The 15,663-nt window shown below is 32.0% G+C and overlaps 2 protein-coding genes and 1 long non-coding RNA gene across 8 annotated transcripts in view; 1 reads left to right on the forward strand and 2 right to left on the reverse strand.

Annotated features, from left to right (window-relative positions):
• Positions 1-2,833, reverse strand: part of LOC112128411 — a 264,062-nt gene extending 261,229 nt beyond the window's left edge. Inside the window, exon 1 of one of the 3 annotated variants that reach the window (XR_002910989.1) lies at positions 2,655-2,833. This is a non-coding gene — a long non-coding RNA (uncharacterized LOC112128411). The remainder of the gene's footprint in view (positions 1-2,654) is intronic. The other 2 variants (XR_002910990.1, XR_002910988.1) reach the window with 2 other exon arrangements.
• Positions 2,834-4,070: 1,237 nt separating this feature from the next.
• On the reverse strand, positions 4,071-11,125 carry LOC106665063 (U4/U6.U5 tri-snRNP-associated protein 2). 4 transcript variants are annotated; one of them, XR_002910991.1, is made up of 12 exons: positions 10,896-11,125; positions 7,961-8,122; positions 7,776-7,889; positions 7,540-7,715; positions 7,226-7,451; positions 6,869-7,155; positions 5,764-5,892; positions 5,629-5,690; positions 5,431-5,566; positions 5,273-5,359; positions 5,077-5,213; positions 4,071-5,009 (listed from the first exon to the last, which is right to left on the reverse strand). XR_002910991.1 is itself a non-coding variant. In XM_014391235.2 (11 exons), the coding sequence occupies exons 1-11, from the start codon at positions 11,014-11,016 to the stop codon at positions 5,181-5,183; spliced, it is 1,533 nt and encodes a 510-aa protein (XP_014246721.1). In that variant the 5' UTR covers positions 11,017-11,125; the 3' UTR covers positions 4,071-5,180. The 4 variants fall into 4 exon arrangements, 2 of the variants coding, with proteins under 2 accessions (XP_014246721.1, XP_014246722.1); XR_002910992.1 differs by having other exon boundaries at positions 4,071-4,872; positions 4,954-5,213; XM_014391235.2 differs by having other exon boundaries at positions 4,071-5,213.
• A 423-nt stretch (positions 11,126-11,548) lies between these two features.
• LOC106665065 lies at positions 11,549-14,759 on the forward strand. The gene is made up of 7 exons (XM_014391238.2): positions 11,549-12,002; positions 12,063-12,272; positions 12,329-12,544; positions 13,897-14,119; positions 14,196-14,306; positions 14,366-14,479; positions 14,542-14,759. The coding sequence occupies exons 1-7, from the start codon at positions 11,784-11,786 to the stop codon at positions 14,553-14,555; spliced, it is 1,107 nt and encodes a 368-aa protein (XP_014246724.1). The 5' UTR covers positions 11,549-11,783; the 3' UTR covers positions 14,556-14,759.
• Positions 14,760-15,663: the final 904 nt, after the last annotated feature.

The raw sequence follows: 15,663 nt of genomic DNA on the forward strand, positions 1-15,663 counted from the left end.
CAGTTTCTTCTTTTTATCCACCATGTGCAGGTCACATAAGATAATTACATTTTTTAAATATATAATTTAAATTTGGTCTTCTCTGCAATTTATTATCATCCATCTAATGACAATGTTGTATCACATAAGTAATGCATATTTCCTAAACTAAAATTTAATCCTAAGTGTATAGGAAAATAATCGCTGTGCTTTACGTTGTTAAAATATTGTTATTTAACATCTTCATAAACATTTTTACAATCAAATTGAAAGCATATCACCAGACTTCTACATTGGAAAGGTAATGATTTAAGGACTTATCAGTGTAACCCAACATGCTTACAAAAGTATTTTCCAAAAACACCAGCACCCGAGGGTTCACATAACCCCCCCCCCCATAATAGTTGAAGTACCCTTGTTTAAAAAAAAATAAATAAATAAAAAATAAAAATAAATTTAAATTCTATATTTAGATTAATTTGTTTATGGACACATAATTTTTTTAAACCAGTATAAATCTTTTTTAACTATATGAGTGGATATAATTTTTGGTAACCTAATTATCTGGGAATGAAAGAATTTGAAAGAAAAAGAAAATGATTGTTTCACAATAAAGGAAAGCAAAAAGCTTGCATTGAGTATAGTACAATATTCAATAAATGTTACTTTAGTATGTGCCAATAACAACTGAATAAGTGTATGTGTATTTTAATCGACATACCCCCACCTCAATTATTTCTATTAATTTGCAACATCGTTATGTTAGCTTTTTAAAAATGCAATATTTCTTCAATTACTTCTTTTAACATATTGCTTAACTAAATACGTACATTAATTAATTATAAATTGACCATCCGTTTTTCTGGCTTTATTTCTCTACACAACCAATAGTTTATACGCCTGATCCCCTTAAACCAAATACCAATTAGTCAATTTACTAAAAGTTAAGCCTAAGTGTTTCCATTTGCTTGGGTTAACTGCCCAAACTGTTTCTAATTAGACAAAGTGAGTTTATTAACGTAAAGTGACTTGGTGAATTAGTTATTAATGAATCTTAAGTAGCAGCCACTAGATTTTAAATATATTTTAAATTTATAGCTTACAATGTATCATAAATAAAAATACACTATAAGATTTTTTTTATTAAGTTATTTTTGTTATGATACTTGTGGTTATAATAAATCATAATTTGTTTTTATTTTGAAAAAATATGTAACATATGTTTTGTTTATATCAACATATGTTTTGAAATTGTAAACATTATAAGATGACCCGAATAAAGGTTGAAACGTAACAACAAAAAAATGAAAAAGGTGTTTCATTCTTAGCCGCTCCTCACTACTTCAGCAAACTACATTCATATTGACGATACCAATCATTTACAACTTTACCTAAAATTACTGGAGCCAGTCAATGAGTTCATCAAAAACAAAACACATAAGTTTAAGTTTCAATAAGTTTTGCTCTATGGTAAACACTAGAGGTTACAATAAATCATAATTTATATTTTTATTTTGAATAAATGTGTAATTTTCCAAAACACTTACATAAAACTATTGTTCTAAGGACATACATTAAGTCGATACCTATCATGAAAGTTTCCATGAAATATTGGAGCCAGTCAATGGTTTCAGCAAAACCAAAATATATAACAAGAGTTTATTTAAGTTCCAATAAGGTTTCCTCTGTGACCGATTCTTAAATAAAATAAATCATAATTGATATTTTATACTGAAGAAAAATGTTATTTTTTTAAAAAGCGTACATAAAAAACTATCACAACTGTTCTAAATGCATATTGTCGATACCTATTATTTTCAACATGCCCTGAGATTATTGGAGTCAGACAATGGTTTCATCAAAAACAAAACACAAAAGAGTTTATTCAAGTTGCGATCAGTTTTGCTCTGTGACTGATTCTTGTGCTTCCAATAAATCATAATTGATATTTTTGTTTTGAAAAAAAAAAAGTTATTTTTTTAAAAAAGCTTACATAAAAATACCTAACACGTACAAATCACCCTGAAATATTCCAGCCAGTCAATGGTTTCATCAAAAACAAAACACATAAGAGTTTATTGAACTTTCATTAAGGTTTGCTCTGTAGCCAATTCTTGTACTTTCAATAAATCATAGTTGATATTTTATTGAAGAAAAATATTATTTTCTAAAAAAGCTTACATAAAACTATTGTTCTAAATGCATACATATTGTCGATACCTATTATTTTCAACTTGCCATGAGATTATTGGAGCCAGTCAATGGTTTCATCAAAAACAAAACACATAACAAGATTTTATTATTCGTGATTTGATGCAAGCAAAAATATCAATCCTAGACTATATGATTGTTATATCTTGTTATGTTTTTATGTGCGTTGTGTTTCATAAAATATTGACTGGTGACTAATTTCAAGACAGTTGTATATAATATAATCTAGCACTTGGCTATTATTGCTTGTATTATTAAAGCTAGTAAATGTTTGTGTTTAAATCAGACCGTCCAAACTGAAAAATTCTATTAATTTTGACATTTTCGTTCAAACATATCCGAAGCGGTTGTAATTAAATGGTAAATAAAAAGTTCTAACCGACCACACAAGAAGGTTACATTCGTACACAAAATTGGTTAATCGAGATGTCAATTCAAGGGAATAAAACGGTTTTTGGACTTACGGCTCCTGTTCGTCAAGATCCCTTCGATTTCCCAAAGGATAAAGTGGATCCAAAGGAGTATTTTGGAGGAAAAACAACCCCGACCGGGGGCCGGAAAGGATTATAAAAGACGAAGAAACACGAAAATAACTTCCGAAGTTTAAAACAGGGTTTGCGAGCCGGTCGTGACCAGTGCTGCCAACACAAAGTCCAACCTGTTGCATTTGATTCGAAAATTTATTGAAATAAAAATCCTTTATTATATAATAAATTTTTTTTTAAAAAGTAACCACTAAAAAAATCATAAGAATGTTCTTTTTATTCTTAGCCATGTTGATGCAAAATTGGCAAAAAATGTTTTAATAACCCTATTGTATTAATATAATGAAAAATTTACTACTGATGATGGGTGTAAATTCCCGAAACAATTTAAAACTTTAAATTGTAAAAATTTAATTGTAAAAAAATAATATAAAATACGTTTTTTTTTACAAAAAAAACTAGAATTTATAAATATAATAAATCTGGTTTTTTTTTTAATCCGTTGCATAATAAATTAAATGTTACTCTTTATTTTCAGTTAATAACACAGTGCTGCCAGCAAAAGTCAACAATTGAATTTGGTTCAAAAATTATTTTTATTATTTTTTATCATTTTATTCTTAATTATATGTATAGTCAATTAATTACACAATTTTTTTTAATAAAAAAATTGTATAACAAAAAAAACTAAATAAAAAAAATAAAAAAAACAAATAAAAAACAGGATTCAAGCCCACTACCTTCAGCTCAATATGCCACTGACCGAACCACAGAACCCCAGAAACTTCAATCACCCATACCACAAACTTCTCATTTCAATTTCTCATTTTATTCTAATAGTAAGTAAATTGTGGCTTCATATAGAATCACATTTATTGATTCTACTACTATTAGAAAGACTGTATGAACCACAGGTGTGATTCTAGGTAAATAACAACTTTTATTTTATTTTTTAATCAATTTATTCTCAATTATACATATACTCAAATTTATACACGATTTTTTCAAAATGAAAGCTTGGAAAAGTAGCTCAAGTGGTCAAAAGCAGCAACGTAATAAGCCGAAGGTCGTAGGTTCGATTGTTGTATGCTTTGTGTTTCCTTTTCACATGTACAACTTTTTACCCTATAAATATGATATTTTGCATGTGATTGTAAAATGTATCTTTTTATTATAATTTTCCACTTAGGTGGTAATGATGTTGGGATAGGAAAGTTGGCACTATAAATGAAATAAAGGATGGGACCAAGAATGCTGCTATGCGAAGTGCCAGCTTGTATTCGTCTGATACCTAAAATATTCATTGTCACACCTCACTCTGAAGCAGTTAAACAGATGCAAGAAATAGTAAGGGATGGGTAAGAAATGTTTAAGTTTGTAAAGTATAAAGTAGCAGACTATCAATTATCTCATATATTTAATAATTTAATTACATTTAATATATTCAGGTGGTAAATTGAGGTATACACGCTGGAATCAGAATTCAAAGATTATAGTGTCATAAGGAAACTTAATCACTTAAGCTAAGTCACAGATTTGAGTATCGAAAAAATTGTAAATCCACAATGTATTTAACAGGGATGGAAAAAGAGTTCATGAAGGGAGGGATATGTTCAACCCAACTCCTACTTCCTATATATGATGGACATTGGACTATCTCATGAATCTCCATAAGACCTGTTACAGAAGTACTGTTCACCTCCAAAACTGGGTTTCCTTTGTTGCTGGGTTGCTTGGGAGAGAGAGAAATATTAATGCTAGAATAGTACCAGAGTTTGATTTGTCATTAGTCTAGCAATAGCCATCCCAGTTGCTTACACTTTTGACAAATATAAGAAAACGACCTTCTACCTTGAAAGTCTAACAGAACCAATTTAACTCTTACATGGTAGAGCTTTTTCAAGAACGATTCTCAAGGATTAACCCCCTAGAAAAATCACTGTACATATTAGGAATGGGGAAATATGCTCTCTTGTTCTGGGCTTGACGTGGAAAGGAGACTTTTTTGTCTATATATTCATTTTATAATTCCATTATTCACCTAATTGTTAATTTTATTCTAGATTTTCTACAAATGCTCTTTTATTTTTTAAAGCAAAATAGATAAATAAAGTTGTGAAAATTTAGTTTATTATTTCACTCTTACCAAAAATTCCATTTGGCAAGGCAAAACTCATTTCTGAAGTTTTTTGAGAATCTATAACACAATGACATAAGTCTTTGTTTTTGTCTTTTGTATTTATTCAAATAAAAGGAATCATTTTTAATTTGGGCTTACACTCGAAAGTAGACCAACTCCAGCTTGCAGGATGGGCAAGACTGTCTGTCCCCTGACTGTAAACACAACTTGCCATGAATAGTCTAATTCCAAAATAAATAATCCATATTTACTTTTAATTACTTTTAATTTAATTTTCAACAAGGATCATTTTTTCCTTCTCTGAGTTGTACACACAACTTATAAATGTAAAAATTTTATTTACAAACAAGGATAAAATTTGTTTCCTATGTCTTATCATCTGACTTGAGTTCATAAATCTGAAAACAATTTTTAAAATGTTAATAATGTATTTTATTTCACAATTAAATTAATATACCTGAATGTATGCTTCTGTAAGTGTTATCATCTGGGGAAGGATATCACTGACGTGTAGATCTTGCATCTCATACCATTTCCCATTGCCCTAAGGAGATTAAATTTCTCATTATCAACTATAATATTTGAAAAATCCCAAATACAAAAGTGTATAATTACTTTATGTAAAAGGTGAACTCTGTAAGTTCCTTTGTCAGGTTCACCATCATGCACTATATTTGCAACTAAATCATACACAGTCGTTTTGTGCAATGCTCTAATTTGTGGTGAAAGGAACTCGCCGAAATCAATTCCTCTAAAAAAACAATTAATGTTAATTGAAAACATGAATAAAATTAAAACAATGTTTCTACTTACTTGATTGGAAAATTAACAATCGTAGGATTCTTTTCGACAAAAAATGTGTTTTTTGTAAACCTCTGAAATTATTTTTTAAAAATTATAACACTTAAGTTTATTAAGTTTTCTTTTTCTATTTACAATATTACCTACCTTGATATATAAAATCAAATACGGTGGCAGTTTTGTAATTTCAAACCGCTTCATAAAATTCTCCTTGTAGGTTTTGTACTCCTTTTCTGTTTCACCATTAAATTTAGTTAACAAATTGAATAAGTTGACCTGTTGCAAAATATATTGTTAGTTGGTTCATTTTATTTTTATCAATGGCAAGAAAACATTAAAATAATTTCAATTTATATTAACTATCTAATCATCATGTATCTAATTTGATTAATCTTTATATTAAAAATAAAACGAGAATATTTTTCAATTCATAATATTTTTAACTTTCATACGAACACACAGACAACAGATTGGCAGATTATTCCCTTCTAGCACTATTCCCTAAAGCATCGAGAGGGACTGAGGAGTGCAGGTATTCTCAAGTAAGGCATTTGTCCCCTAAAGGGTGCCAGACTTCCACCTCCAAACCGTGCCCCTTTACTTATGCATTTTCACAGATTTGTTGATTTGTTTTGATTGGTTGGCCAACTGCCGTTTCAAAAGTGAAAATATTTTTACACCACTCGAATAAAAATGTAAGTACACGGTTCTTTATTATTTGTATACTTTATATTTTATTTATTTCTTCAGTTGACCAGTGTGGGTACAGCAGTTTGGGTATAGTAGTTTATTTTATTTTTATTTATTTTTTGTTATGATTAATGAAGTAATGATTATACTATGACTACAAAGATGATAAAAGAGTTATGGTCCTGTAAGCTATGCACGATACTGACATAATTGATGGGCTGTCAAAAAAAACCTACTCAAGTCATCAGCTACAATTTTACAAAGTTTTTCATTGGAAAAACATAAAATAAATAGGATACTCAAGGGAAAATGAACATATTTTCAGTTCGTTAAGTTTTCTAATTTTTACAACTTTATTTTCTTATTTTAATTAAGTTTAATTTTTTTATCTAAAGTCTGGTTGAGATGAAAAAGTTAGTACCATGAGCAGGATTTGAATCCACAACCTTTGGCTAGTAAGTCACAATAGTAGTTTGAGCAGCGACGTATTTAGCCAAAGGTCGAGGGTTTGAATCAACCTGCATTCCTATAATATAAATAGACACATTTAAAAAAAAATTACTTGTGGAATAATGTTTTCCATAATTTCATCTTTGAAAAGAGGTGGAGGCGGTAGATCACAGGCTAAATAAAGAAAGGGTGACTCAGTTGTTGTTTCCTTGTATTCATCCAAAAGTAATAGCTCCAGCCTTTGTTTCTCATCCAATTCAACAGGCGGTATTTTCCTCGTCCGTATTCTCATTGCACCTAAGAATGTTTTGTACAGGATAGACGAATCTGGACTTTTTGTGCCATTTAAGGCCGTGTGTAGTGCATTTAAAAACCAGGAAAGGAAATTAATTGGATCACCTAAAAATACAAAATGTTTGAAAAACTTGGAGATTCATTAATATTTTTCATTGACGAAGTTAAATTTTACCCTGTTTGATGAATTGAAATTTTTTTCTACTCCATAAAACAACTGCTTGTAACATTTCATGCGGTGAGACATGAGCTTTGAAGTTTCTTGGATTCCACAGTTTCCTCATTAGCTCACCAAAACGTTGGACAAGTAGAAATGAACTATCACCTGGTGGTCTCTTAACACGAGCATAGTTAATTTCTCTTAAGAAAAAATCCCTTAGAGGTGTGACATGACAAAGAGCCTATTGCATAAAATAGATCAAAACACTTTTTTTTAACTTAACTTCATATACCATACAAGTTTTAAGAATAAAAATATATTGATCCTACTTGAAGAATAACATTGCAATAATCATTTGCTTTAATGTTGTTTAAACCGACGATTCCAGGTAAATACAGAGTACCATCTATTGCTCGTGAGAGTTTGTCACTCGAATCAAGCCCCTTTATGTGATCCGATGTGAAGGTAGGATTAAGCACATATTTTATGTCATCAAGGGAAGAATCTAATTGCATACATTAAAACATTATAAATTTAAACAAGCAACCAATTTATAAATACTCACCAACTATTTCATAATTATCTGGTAAACAATAAAATTTTAGTGTGTGCAAGTTTAAAAAGACATGATGTGTTTCTGCCACACTATGCGTATATGCATGAGTATTAGTTCCTCGGCCTTAAAGAAAAAACAAAATTACACAAGTCCGATTAAATTTAAAATTTCAATATCAGGAAATAGAAAAACACCTTGGAAATATTTTCCACACACAAGGCAGGCATATACGTTTATCCTCGACAGAGAAACAGAGCAGAGTTTCTCAAAATCAAAATCCAAAACTTGACGGTTGATGGTGTCAAGGTATGGACAGAGTCGATGGGTGACAACTCTATCCTTCCTGTCTCTTTGAACTGAAACAGAAAAATACTTATACTGAAGAGCAAATAACTTAAAATATCACACAACAAAGACATAAGAGAGCTGTGAGACACTTTAACCCTCTACTGGGCGAGCAGCAGCACTCAATTCCTCTTCTGAATGTTTTTGTAAATAAATAAATAAATAATCTATTATTATTTTTGAACTATTTACACTTGTATTTGCAAACAATTTGTGTTTTATGCTGAAAGGAAAAGTAAGATGCTGCAGCATTCCATACTGTCCATTCCTTATATTGTAAATAAATAACACTAGTAGTGCACACTAGTAGTACTGAGTACCATACACCTAGTAACTCTAAAAGGCACACCAAGCAGAGGGTTAAAAAAGAGGAGTATGGTCATGTCCAATCATTGATATCAGAAATGATCAAATTACAAGTTCATCACACTGTAGACCTGTAGACCTCTCAATCTCACAAGTAAGATTATAAAATTGCAGGAGTCTTCAATAAAAAAGAAATTAGAGTATAATGCAATATGGATGGTGATGATGTGCACCATAAAATTCCCTCTTGCAGACTTTTTGAAAACAAAAGAGAAGACCTAAAAGCCCTATTCCGCAACTGTTAGCTCTCAACTTATTCAGTACCAAAATCGTTTCCAGGCGCTCAAGGCATTTAGCTTGAAAAATCTTGTCCATCAAATGTAAAGCTCATATTTATATTTATTTATCCATATATCTACATATTTATTTAATGAAAGGTATAACAAACTTTAATAGGTTCATAAGGTTAGACCAGGCTGGTTTCACATTCTCAATTTTGCAGAGATTCTGGTAGACATACTAGTCAAAATAACGAGAAAAAAAATAATGTAAAGAGAAAACCAACAAGGAAATACCCATTAGTTTACGATAAATTAAACTCAGTGAAAATAAATCCCCATACTCTCCTCGCCTTCATAAGACAAAGCCATAAGGCGATAAGCTCAGACATTTCCCCCTTTTCTGTTTCACACCCCCAGTTTTTAGTCTGACTTGGTCCCACGGTATAAGGTTTCCCTAAGGTACAGTGGAGTGATGGAAGGGAAAAGAAAAAAAATTTGAATATAAACAAAAATTTATGATTTTTCCTGTAAAAGTTGTGAACTTTTTTTTTTCTCGATAAAAGAAAATTCTGCCCTTAATTTATCTCATTGTTTTTACTAATAAATATTTGTTTATGCTATGTTTTAAATTAGGAATGTCAATTACAGGTAAACACACTTAATCCTTAATCCAAAACAAGGAAAAAGTTTTTTTTTATGTTTACTTTTAAGGAAGCTAAAATGTTTATTCAGTCCCATTTGAACTCTGAAGCAGAACTGTTTAGTTTTCATCTTTGTTTTCTTAATTTCAAATTTTAAACTTAAAAATGCCATATGTTCTAAAGATGTTGCACAAGGTATGGCACTTATTGATGATGCACGTTCCATCAGGTATGTGGCTATTCCCATCTGAGTTCCCTGCAAAACACTGCGAGATGCCGTTAGACGTTTTCAAGAAACTAGGTCCTACCATAGAAGACCAGGTTTTGGATGCCCTAGGGTACAGATCCACAGGATGGCCGTTTTTTGGTTTAGAGAAGTTTGCAAAACCGGCACCTTACTGTTGGTCAAGCAATTCATCAGCTCCAGGAAGTTTGATGCATCCAAATTTTTGAACGCACTGCTCAATGAAGATTAAATAGGTATGGACTGATGGCTTTTCGCCCTGTGAAGACCAGAATTGACCAGAACACACAGAGTTGCACGGCTCGCATTTGCGCGAAAATACAGCCATTGGTCTTTGGAAGATTGGTCTGCTGTACATTTTACAGATGAGTGTAGATTTTGCTCTGTGATCTACAGATGGACATGAGTGTAGAGAAGGCAAAATGAAAGGTACGAAGCCTGTAATTTTTCCAAGAGCCAAACATTTCAATGTAGCACAGTGATGGTTTGGGCGGGAATTTCAATGGAGAGTCGCACAGAGTTGGTTGTTGTTCATGGAGGATCCTTGACAGCCACTCGCTATGTGGATAAAATTTTGAAACATAATGCATTGCCTATCTTCGATGAAATCCGAGACAATCTTATTCTAATGAACTATAATGTCTGTCCAGATGTCACTCGCATAGTATAAATGTACTTTCAACAGCAAAACATCAGGGTCTTAGCCTGGCCAGCCGTTCTCCAGACTTGAACCGCATTGAACATTTATGAGTTAACCTCAAAAGACGAATAAGAGCACATCCATCACTTCCTGATGCACTTCAACATATCGAAACGACTCTTCGTGAATAATGGGCTAACCTCCAATAAAGAGAGATTTCCAGACTGGTAGAAAATATGCAGAGGCGTCTTCAAGATGCAATTAAGGGAAGAGGAGGAAATACCCCATGCTGAAATGTTAATTAAAAATCTAAAACAAATTTTATCTGTCAGCCTTTTGTTTTGTTTTTTTATTTAGACAAACTCAATTATTAAACGTTAAAAAAAGTGAAATTTTGATTAATATATAAAAATATATACAAATCAAGTTATATTACAAGTGGGTGGAATTTTTTGTCTCTCAGTGTATGAGCAGTATAGTATGAAGCAGTAAATGGAGTGTACTTTGTAAATAATTGTATCAATGTATTTTCGGTATATTTCCTGAATATTTATTGGAATCGAAGATTTTAAACTGGTGGTTCGAGTATAGTTTTGACAAAATAATCAGGAGAGTGATGGAAAAGAATATATTTCTCTTAAAAACATAAAAGGATCGTATCCATCAATTTACCCGGCTCGTCGTCTTCAGAAAGCGGATCTATGTCGTAAAGATCGTCTTCGGCCTTTCGTTTCAGCGCTTTCTTTTCAGGCTGAACACCGTTACTTTCTACAGGCTTGACCTCTGATGACATGACTCTCTGAGAAGCAGTTTCAATCACAAAATTTTCATTTTTACTTTCAAAATTCAAAACGCCGTAAAACGTCTAAAAACGGAAAACCTCCCCGGTTGTTTACCAGTTGAATGACGCTAACTTTGACTGGGTGAACCACCGCAAGAGTAGGGAAATCAGCATGACATCACTCATTGATGATGAAATTTATTTCATCAAATTTATTTCACAAATGGATTTCAACCTATACCACTCCTCTTTTTTATATTTTTAATTTATCTTTGTTACTGGTATTCACAATCTTTTTAACAAAAATCCTTGTTATACCGCCTTTAAAAGTGGATTAATGTTAGATATCAATAACTATCGACGGATTTCTTTATCCCTATCCTTAGCAAAAATCAATTAATGAAATTTCTTTGCAAAAATAATTGGAGTAGTGAGGAGTGGTAAGGAACGAATAATTATGCTACTTCATAACAATTAAAATTATACCGGGAATCCTTTGGTATTGCAGCCTGCCTCAGCTGTTGTAGAGTTCGTTGGCTGCTAAATGCTAAGGTCAACCGGTTCTGAAGGTTTTCGAAACCTTGATACTGTGCGGAACGAGGAACGACCAGAAGTATCAAGTTGGAGGGTGACACTGAGATGCTTCAAATATCCACCTTGCAACCCAAGGAGAAAAGGTTGTACCATCAATTGTACGAAGAAATAAAGTGACGGTTTAGTGGAAGTTTCCAAGATATAGTGTGCAATTAGTGGGCTTTTAGTTTCACGTTGTCAAGAAAATGTGGAAATTCATTCCCAAAGGGATCAGGGACACCCTCGAGAGGGGTTTGAACATACACAGAAAATCTGACACGAGGGTGGCACGCAACAAAAAAACTTTAAACTGCTACATCTTAGAAGGCTTGAAAGGTATTACTTGTGGAAGCTCAGGATGTGACCAGTCGAAAAAACAAGGTTCATACTGTAACGAAAAAAATTGGTTCACCGCATTCAGTTGTGTAAGTTGATTTTTCTAAAAAAAAAAATTATATCCTCATCAATATCTCTACAAACTGCAGAGTAGTGCATTAGCCCTTGGTTGGGTCCTGTCACAACCCTGTATCTGGAAAAGAAGGCTATACAATGACAAGCCGACTATATTGAAAAAATTAAATTTGGCAGAGCAATTGGCAGTTGTAGCATTTCTGCAGCCGAACAATGGGAAGGAAGCTCTAGCGAATTGTGTTCACTCGGATTCTGTCATTTATGGTCCAAAAACTGCTGAAGAGGTAAACTATTGTAAATTTACCTATATTCGTCAATTTTCGCAGCGCCTGATTTTTAGGCTTTCCAAGAAGGGATTGAAGAATTTTCAAATGTCCACAACACAATATGGGCTGAAATAGAGAATGCAAAAGGCATGGCTTGTATAGCCAGTAAAGATAACAATGAAGCGTTCAAACATTTTATGCATTCTTCGAAACTAGGTTACCCACCTGCTGAATATAACATCGCTCTATGCTATGAGCGCGGTATTGGTATTAAACAAGATTTTGCAAAGGTAGGTCAGTTTCACATTTATTCTTTTAATTTGACCCTTAAATGGTATGGTACAGGTCAGATCCTACCCAATGGTTCATTTTCCCTCTCCCATACTTTCTACTTTCATTACAGGTTGTCGAGTCAGCCGGAGCGGTATCTATCAGTAAGTGAATTTGGCTACTTTTAATTTTCTCATGAGCTAGTTTATTGCAGGTCGTTTCTGTCTTGAACATACCAACAATGTTACTAATTTTACAAAGGTCTTTTTTCACAGTTTTGACCTCAAAATGGCTTGGCAATGACTGTTTCGCACTCCTGAGGAAGTTCTGGCTGAATTTCGTCTTCAGGAGTATGCTTCAGACCAAGAGGACCCTGGAAGGAATCTGTCTCAGAATTGGAAGATGGAAGTCTTATTAACAGTAATGTTGAGGATCTATATTGTTAGTAATCCCAATGGTAAGATTCATCTATCAAGTCAACAGAATTTCAACTTTGTTCAACCCTAAAATAAACAAAAATATTCTTGTAATGTCATGGAAGCACCACAAAGTAACAATAGGCGATGAATGGAGCAAGCCAGAGAATGAATTATGTAACCTAACAAAAGGTGGAGATTATGAAAAGGAAAGCTACAAGGTGGCTATTGAGATACTTCTTTGTAATACTAGTCATTGCAGCAAATACAATTTTGTTTTATTTAAATGTAATATGAAACAAGATTTCTTCTCCATACATAAAAAATTCTCGCTTTGGCCAAACAGTCGACATAAAAAATGCACAACTCATATATTGTGAGGGCTCTTCATTTGACAATTGCCAAAGTCTTAAGGAAAAAAAAAGAGGAGCTGAAAGAACGATTCAATAACAGCCAATCAGAATTTTCAAAAAAACTAACAAGATGGAACTAAAGGAAAATGAATTTCGTGCCAAATGCAATTCATGCTTACATGATGAGCATAAAACAGTATTATGGGTTAGGTAGGTATGTGATTGACAATTTTAGTGAATAAACAGAAATGTGATACTCCTTTTTATTTATTGAAAAATTTCATTTTCTCCATACATTATTTTATGTTCTGTCAAAAAAGACTAGAATCATATTTCGTTTTGTGTAGGTACTTTGATTTGAATTTGAAAGCTGCTAACAACTAAGGATTATTTCTACAAAAAATTATTTTTAGATAATAAAAATTATTATTGTAAGATATTATCAATAAATGTTATTAATAGTAAACATGCTTATGTAAAACTTGTGTCTGCCAAACATCTCATCAAAAACGGATAGGGTTGGATCTGGCCTGACCGTACCGCCTATTTCATCTCAAAACACATTTGAGGAATAAAATAGTAAAATTGTCATTTTTGTTAAAGGCCGCTAAGTGGTATGAAAAAGCAGCGTCAAATGGCCATACAACGGCTATGTACAATTTAGGAGTTTTTTATGCTCATGGTTGGGGTGGGCTAGAAGAAAGCAGGGAAAAGGCTAAGAACCTTTTCATTCAAGCTGCAGAAAAAGGCGAACCGCACGCAACAGCAGCACTAGGCCGACAAGACAAAGTTGACAACAAATTGACTGAATCTCCTCCAAAATTAGGTTTGGGCATAAGTTTATGTATATTACTTAATATGAACATATAAATGAATCAGTATTTATTTTATTGTATTTACAGAAGAAGGGCATGTATCACATAAAATGGACAATGACAGTGGCATCAATGTTGACTTGAGTAACGATATTGACAATTTATTGAATTTATCAAGTATCAATTTGAAAGATGATTGTAAGCACTTTCTTTAAAGCTAAATTATTTGTTTTATTCTTAAAAATATTATTTTTTAGGTAAATCAGTGCAATCTGGGTTGCTTCATCGTTTGTACAAAGTGTCTTCAAATTTTGGAACGCCTGATGCTAAATCTATTATGCATACATATGAGTTTCTACAACTTATTGACGGTAGTAGATCAATGACAAAATTCAACTTATGATCATTAAATTGACAGTTCGTTCTATTCCAGGCAAAAACATGTAATACAAACAGCCGCCAAAGGAAAGGAAGTCATGAGTTTTGTTTTACAATTTTACCATACCTTGTAGTACTTATGTAAATAGATACTACCTAGTTGTATAGGTTTAAAATCAATGATTATTGTTTGTACTTAAATACCTGTTGTTTTTTTTGTTTTTTTTTTGTACAATTTGCATATTTGTGATTTTATTTTTACCGTATGTGCAATTTTGTAATTCTATTTTTAATCATTTTTACTGTTGTCAAGTAAAAAGAAAAAAATATAAAAATGAATATTGTTAGCAAAGCTACATTTATTAATATTTATGTTTTGTAAATATATTTATTTTCTAAGATTGTAAATATGTTAGTATGAAATGATAGTTTGGTTTTTATTTGTACCACTCTAATACCAATTGATTTATTAAAAATAATTGATGCATACATCAAAAATTGCCATTTTAAGGTACAGGTTGAAGATGCATTATCAAATCTTTTACTATATAATTGCCAGCAGGAGTACCCCAAGGGTCTGTCATTGGACCAACTCTTTCTAATGTTCACTCATGTACAAAATAAACCAACCTTAAAGTTAGGTTTATTCATATTTTATAAAACAAGTTTGGTTGTAAAGACATGTTAAAATAAAAAGTTTATTAACTAATTAAAAAAAAAATAATAAAATTTAAAAAATACCTAGAAAGAACCAAGCAGACACTGCCAACTGCTCAGTAAATCAAAGTCTCTCTGGTAAAATATTTACTCCCAAGAAAGTTAAATGGGCAAAACAGATTTAACTCCTACAAATCACCAGGAGGGGACAATATTTCTCTGATATTACTGTAACAGGGATTAGAATCCCTGTTATCAATATGTAACATTTTTAGAACCAGCTATGAAGTAGCACATATCCCAAAGTTATGGAGACAAGAGTTGTGTTCATACTGAAAGGAGGAAGTCCCACCTCAGATTCATCAAAGGCAGTCCTACTCAATACTCATAAGCCTAACTTCTTTTGTCCAGAAGACAATGGAGAATATTATAGGCCAAGAAATTAAGGACAATTATATAGTAAAATTCAGCAGCAAGCATACCAAAAGGGTAAATCCACAGAGAGAGCCCTAAACAAATT

Source organism: Cimex lectularius, unplaced genomic scaffold, assembly GCF_000648675.2.
Source record: "Cimex lectularius strain Harlan isolate CLEC.00 unplaced genomic scaffold, Clec_2.1 scaffold55, whole genome shotgun sequence".
Classification (NCBI taxonomy): Eukaryota; Metazoa; Arthropoda; class Insecta; order Hemiptera; family Cimicidae; genus Cimex; species Cimex lectularius.

Excerpts from the sequence above, each read along its gene's own strand:
- LOC106665063 (XM_014391235.2), bottom strand. The coding sequence starts at position 11,016 with ATGTCATCAGAGGTCAAGCCTGTAGAAAGTAACGGTGTTCAGCCTGAA. Across the intron at positions 7,156-7,225 it reads ATTTCAATTCATCAAACAGG|GTGATCCAATTAATTTCCTT; the intron begins GTAAAATTTAAC and ends TTGTATTTTTAG. Across the intron at positions 5,893-6,868 it reads TGGAAAACATTATTCCACAA|GTCAACTTATTCAATTTGTT; the intron begins GTAATTTTTTTT and ends ATTTTGCAACAG.
- LOC106665065 (XM_014391238.2), top strand. The coding sequence starts at position 11,784 with ATGTGGAAATTCATTCCCAAAGGGATCAGGGACACCCTCGAGAGGGGT. Across the intron at positions 14,120-14,195 it reads TGAATCTCCTCCAAAATTAG|AAGAAGGGCATGTATCACAT; the intron begins GTTTGGGCATAA and ends TTGTATTTACAG. Across the intron at positions 14,307-14,365 it reads TATCAATTTGAAAGATGATT|GTAAATCAGTGCAATCTGGG; the intron begins GTAAGCACTTTC and ends ATTATTTTTTAG.